The sequence below is a fragment of the Limulus polyphemus genome, unplaced genomic scaffold (genome assembly GCF_000517525.1).
Source record: "Limulus polyphemus unplaced genomic scaffold, Limulus_polyphemus-2.1.2 Scaffold656, whole genome shotgun sequence".
NCBI lineage: Eukaryota > Metazoa > Arthropoda > Merostomata > Xiphosura > Limulidae > Limulus > Limulus polyphemus.
Window position 1 is genome coordinate 90726 of NW_013666266.1, and position 6142 is coordinate 96867.

At 31.0% G+C, this 6142-nt stretch overlaps 1 protein-coding gene across 2 annotated transcripts in view; it reads right to left on the reverse strand.

Annotated features, from left to right (window-relative positions):
• The window catches only part of LOC106459748 (intraflagellar transport protein 57 homolog), a 20045-nt gene extending 14210 nt beyond the window's left edge, over positions 1–5835 (reverse strand). Inside the window, exons 1-5 of one of the 2 annotated variants that reach the window (XM_013919405.2) lie at positions 5732–5835; positions 3433–3631; positions 2436–2544; positions 893–946; positions 240–358 (exon numbers count right to left, since the gene is read on the reverse strand). In XM_013919405.2, coding sequence (XP_013774859.1) covers positions 240–358; positions 893–946; positions 2436–2544; positions 3433–3590 — 440 coding nt within the window. In that variant the 5' untranslated portion in view covers positions 3591–3631; positions 5732–5835. Of the gene's footprint in view, positions 1–239; positions 359–892; positions 947–2435; positions 2545–3432; positions 3632–5616 lie in introns of both variants that reach the window. The other variant, XM_022386286.1, reaches the window with a different exon arrangement.
• Positions 5836–6142: the final 307 nt, after the last annotated feature.

Below are 6142 nucleotides of genomic sequence, written 5' to 3' on the forward strand. Positions count from 1 at the left end.
AACCTTTGCACAAGTGCCATTTTACTCGTAATTACATAGACTTTGTTTTAATAGCAATAATAGAGAAAGCTTTCTAACAAACTGATGAAAAAAAAACACAGGACAAATTGATATTATATCACCAACTCAAGAAAATAAGTGACTACAGCAACATAAAAATTACATACATATATATATATATATATTGACACTTCATAAGCATAATAGCTTTGATGAAAACAAATTTAAATTTCTTATACCTTTTCCATGAAAACTGTGTGTCTTTGAGAGCTTGATCAGCTAATCGATCCAAGACAAATATGGCTTGTTCTCCATACCCTTGTTTCAACTTGCTTGGAGGAAAATCTATGGTAACTCCCTGCAAAAAATACATCTTAAGCTAAAACTACATCTACATTCTGAAGCAAAAAAGGACATTAAATATCTTAAGGCTAATAAAATGAAACTACCAAAATTATATACATATGTAAACACATTTTTTCATTATACTAATCATTAGTAAATATAAAATATATCCATATTTGTTCACATAACATTTAGGTCTCCCCCTTCAGGCTATATCTTATAACAAAAAATAAAATTTCAAAGAACTTAAGTGAAAATATATATAAAATACATTGATGTCAATAACCCCGTTTAATTTATAAAACATCAGTAGTACAATCAGTAAGAAATTTATCTCATAAAAAATAAATAATCTCCCATTTTACATACTTTTAGTGATGTGAATATACTGAAAAAGTGACCTCGAAAATTGTACAAAATGAATCTCTAAAATGCTTTCAAAAAAAAAACACTATAACAATTTCTTCCAGTATCGAACCATACAACAAGGCTATAACTAAACTGCAGTACATGTAACCCAAAAAAAATAATTTGTAAAATTTCTTACCATTTGTCTCAGCACATCTACAATATTAGATATTGTTGCATTTGGGTCATCATACTGGAAATGGAAAAATATTGTATGAACAATTAACAATAAAATGGTTAATATCTAACATGAAAATATTAATGTGATATATACTTATAACTACTGCTCATCGATATGATTGTTGAACTTTTAAAGATATTGTATTTCCATTCATCTTCGTAAAAGTATTACGATTAAACCAATTTTGTCTTAATAGAATCTACACAAATCAACAGTCTAATTAATGCCCACGCTATTTTCTTTCTCCAAAAACTCGGTTTATCCTAAATTTCTGAACAACAAGAAATTTAATTGTAGCTCTACACCAAAACGGAAATGTGACACTGCTTGTTTTGAAAATTTTGTCAAGTTCTCAGCCTAGTAATGAATACAAATCTCCAACTAGTACATATTTGTTTTAATTATAATATTGGAATGATACCAAACATATTCAGAAGTAATCTTACAGAAAAAAAAAGAAATTGCACTGACTTATGAGCATCCATAATAAAAAACATAATCAGACAATAAACCTTCAAGAATGTTAAACTTTTCTATATACATAGACTGTCCAGAACTACGGCATAATTTCTGCATTAGGAGGCCCGAAGGTCATCTTGAGTGGTCACCTGTTTTAACCAATCACACCACTATACAGAAGTGTGTTTTCTGTCAGTCAGTCAGTCAGTTGACACTAAAATGACATCACATGTGGGACACACACGTAACGTTGCAATTTGTACTGTTGCGATGTCAGTAAAATGTGTGCATGCCATGAATCCTGAGAAGAATTATGCACTTTATAGGCTACAACACAGTATGAAATACGAACTTCAAAAGCAAGAAATAGAAATATTTGTTACTCTTAATTTTGATTCTATTTACTCTTGAAACAGAATACTTTCAGGGACCCTGTGCAAGAACATCTAGTCACAAGTCCAACATCTTTACATTATAGCTCCAATAAATAGAAACAAACGTGTCATCTGAATAACATTAGGCAAGAACACCAGTGAAAACTCTACAAAGTTAACTGGATCTTTAAGTTCTTCACAAAAAATCCATTAGAATCTTGGCTATAGCATAATCCTAAGAAATCCAAAAAAAAATGTTTGTACCATTGTTCTTGATAATTCAAAAAGTTTGTAAATGATCCTACATAATATTTTTTGGCATTTATTTATACTGTTTGAGTTAATACTGGCAATGTTATGGAAGCCTGAATTTAGAATTACAATGAAAATAGAATATTTCTCACAATCTACATTTCAACCATAAATAAATAAGAACAGCGCATCTCCAGCATTTGCCAGTTGAGAATAAACAGCAGGGTTATTTTATAAAATTAGCAGGTTCAATATCCATTCACAGTGTGTGTGTGTGTGTGTGTGTGTGCACTTTGAACCTCAGGTTGTTTGCACATAGAGAATGGAGTTCTGATCCTGAATATTTAAGAAAATGTACATACGTCAATCTTTCTGCAGGACCAAGCTTAAGTTTATGAAGATGCATTCCAACTCACCTCTTGGGGTGTGTCAAAAGACTTTCCACATTTTCTTATCAACCAAGCTGCCAATGTTGTGAACATATAGAACTGTTCTCCTGGATTTGTTTGAAGGGCAAAGTAATGGCTAAAATATAAATTGTATATATGAATGTGAAGCTAGAATATTAAACAATGATAACTGATTCTCTAAAGTTCTTTGTAAATACCAATAATCTTTTGGGAATATGACTCACAAGAACTTAAAATTCCATTTAGTCTTATCATCAATGTTCCCTCTAATTTTTTCAATCAATAAATGTACGGAATGAATTTTTTCATGTGCACCAGTATCAAGGCAATGTGTGCTACCAGATTTTTTTATAGGTGTGGTGTGTGGGGGGTTCGGGGGGGGGGGGGGTTTAGACCATGCTATCATTTGGTTATTTGGGCTTTAGGCTTAGTGATTGCCAGGGTCATTAAGGCTGTCAACATGTTGACACTCCTCACCATTACTGAGGATGTGCACGGCTGGAACAATGAAGTATGCTGCACTTGACTGGTCGTTGTGCAGCCGTGCAGCTTAGAGGGAACATATACATTAACATAACCCAAAATGTACTTAGCTAGTTTAGGGTTTGTTTTCAAGGTTTCATATTTCAAACTATACCACCACAAGTGAATGAAACCTGAATGTTAATATAATTGAAAGGTTAAAAAGTTTCTACATTTCTTTCAGAATAAAAAATAGAAATAAATATGTATGAAAAAAGATTTATACCAAGCTATATCCAATGTTAAAACACATCTAACGCTCATTTAGAAGACATCTCCTATCACTGATTTACTTTCACTCATGAGAGATGGCTTAACTTAAAACTATTGTGCTCAACTGATTGTGGCACAAATTACGTTAACCAATATCGTTGATTTATAGTTTTTACATCTGAGTATGTTTTTTTTTTCTTTTATTTCCACATAAATATCCAATGAAACTAAATGAATCTGAAGTACAAATTTGGAAAGTTTTGTTTACCGGTTTAAGGGTTTCAAACGAATTTCCCGGGTAAATTCTTTATCATAATTAAGCAACTTAAGTTTGTCTAATAAGTCATCCATAACAACAAAGGACATGAAAGCTTGTCCGGGTCCTCCATCTTCCAGAACTTCTTCTCGTCTTCGTTCCTCACCCATTACTGACAAATAATAACTGGAGAGTACTGACTATCGAACCCCTAAAAAGTGGTCATCATAAGTATAAACACACGAATGCATCATAAAATACACATCACTTAAAATACCTTCAAAAGAATGTTTCTTTTATTAAACACAATTTTAAATAAGTAGAAAATGCTACTTAGCATACTGGTCAATTATAAACCTGACAGACATACGTAGCTAAGCTCTTTGATACACTATACAGTAAGACAAAAAAATTCTGTCAACTGTTAAGTTTAAGATAATTGATAAACTATGTAACTTTAGAGATATGTTTACTTCTGAAGGAATCAGTTACATAAAACTGCTATCTTTATTATAAAAACCCAGCATACTGAATGCTTAAGAAATTAAACAGTCATGATGGAAGAAGTTAGAGGACCCAAATAAGAAAAAAATACAGTTCTACAATATGGAAAGTGATCAAATGAGAATTTACTCTTATAAAACAAAAATAAAAGTTGAGCTTGAACTTTCCTAAACAAAAATTTAACATGACTGCATTAAGGTTTATAAAATAAACTCAAATGATATCTTGTACTTATCAAATTCGGTTACAGATGTAGGGTTATAATGTGGGTGTAAAATTTAGATATATTAACACGTTAAGATCTATATTTTCTTCTACACTTTTTTTCGTTTCACTCACAGGCATGTACTATTCAGTCGTTTCACTCACAGGTGTGTACTATTCAATCGTTTCACTCACAGGCGTGTACTATTCAGAGGATCCAGTCTGAGGTCAGACAGATGAAAACGTACAACTTAACTCCCTCATACACCAAATAGTGTGAAGTATAATTTTTGACAATTATTGAATTTATAAGTAGTAGTCTGTATGTGCTTGATGACTGAAATACCTAAAGGTGATTGTTGTATTTGTAACCATAGACTTGTGACGGAAACAAATGTATGGAAGAAAACCTGTACTAATGTGTTAATATATAAATAGCATACAAATATATACTGGTACTTATACGTACTAAGATTAGGCCACAGCAAAAAAATTAAAAATCTACATGTACCAGTTCTTTTGAACCACACTAGTATTAAAGCCAATACCACACTAAGCTGTAAAGCTCGAGCTTTTGTTAAATACCTCACCATGACCATGTCATTAGATTTGCACTGGATAAACAAATTTTAAAATGTGGCCTATTAAATAATAAAGAAAACAGGGATCATGCAATCATAATGAAAAAAACCATATCCAGTATCTACGCAGAAAGCCACCGTAAATACAAAATACACTGCATGCAATTCTGTACTCGTGTAACTGTTGCTATTTTTGGTTTATTTTTTTCCATTCTAAAAAGAAAACAAGATGCTAAAAAGAATTAATTTAAGAAGGAGAAAAAAAAGAGACTGCTGTTTAACAAAGTTACATGAAATTAGGAATAACCTAAATTCTTGTGATTTGTTTTATTTTCTGTCTTCTTTGACTTAAAACACTTACTTTGAATAATTTTACTTTGTTGTCATGTGTATCAGTAAGACTAATGAATTTGGTAAAATAAATAGTGGAACTTAAGATAAATTATTCTAACTAACATATGTTTTTACTTTCTACATTAATATTATGATAGATGTTACTATCAGTATGACTCTATTAGTTTATCACTGTCAGTGTATGAATCAAAAAATTAAAAGGTGATTTGATACTAATACTATTAGTATTATCGAGTATTACTACTTGTAGTACTACCATTACCAATGTTGATTTCTAGTATAAGTATAACTTTTATTTTTAAGTATAATTACTACTTCATTTCTTACATTACAAATTTTACAGTAGCCTACTTATATTATAATGTTTTTATTCGTTTTTAAGTTTAATGTCAGTCGATAAGCAATAAAGGGCCTATTATTAAGTAGTTGTATTACTAATCAAATGACTGCCTACGTACCAAGTAATACAAATAGTTGTCTAGATTAGCCTTTATCTGCTTAAGCCTAAGGATGGGCAAATCAACGGACGTTCTGTGAATGTACTACTACTAACCTATTTTATATCATATATGTCCACTTTTTTTACCAGTCCTCCGTCTTTGACAACTTACAAATCTAATTTTCAAATGGTGCGTGAATTAAATAACAGCTGTAGTCGAAACACTTACAGTAAACCATGCCCGCATTTCAGGTATGTTCCTATCCACAAGTTCTTATTCTTAAACCTGCGCAGTTTCCTTAACTTTATATCGTTACTATAGTAACGTGAGTGCAAAACAGAAAAAGTTTTAAAAATTGAGTCAGTTTTGTTTATAACAATCATAAAAATATATTAACGACGTTTACGTTTCTATGCATATAATTTAGAATCAAACAGTTTTTGTTTATTTGTTTTTAACTTTATAATTTACAAAATAAAATACATATAATATATTTATAACTAGCTGGAGTACCCGTCCCCTGGACAGAAGTTATGTAACAATGGTCGGAAAAGGCTTGAATGGGTAATTAAGAAAAACTTTAATATAAGTTAAACATAACAGCAAATGTACAACGTTTCGACAAGGTTTTGTCGTCAT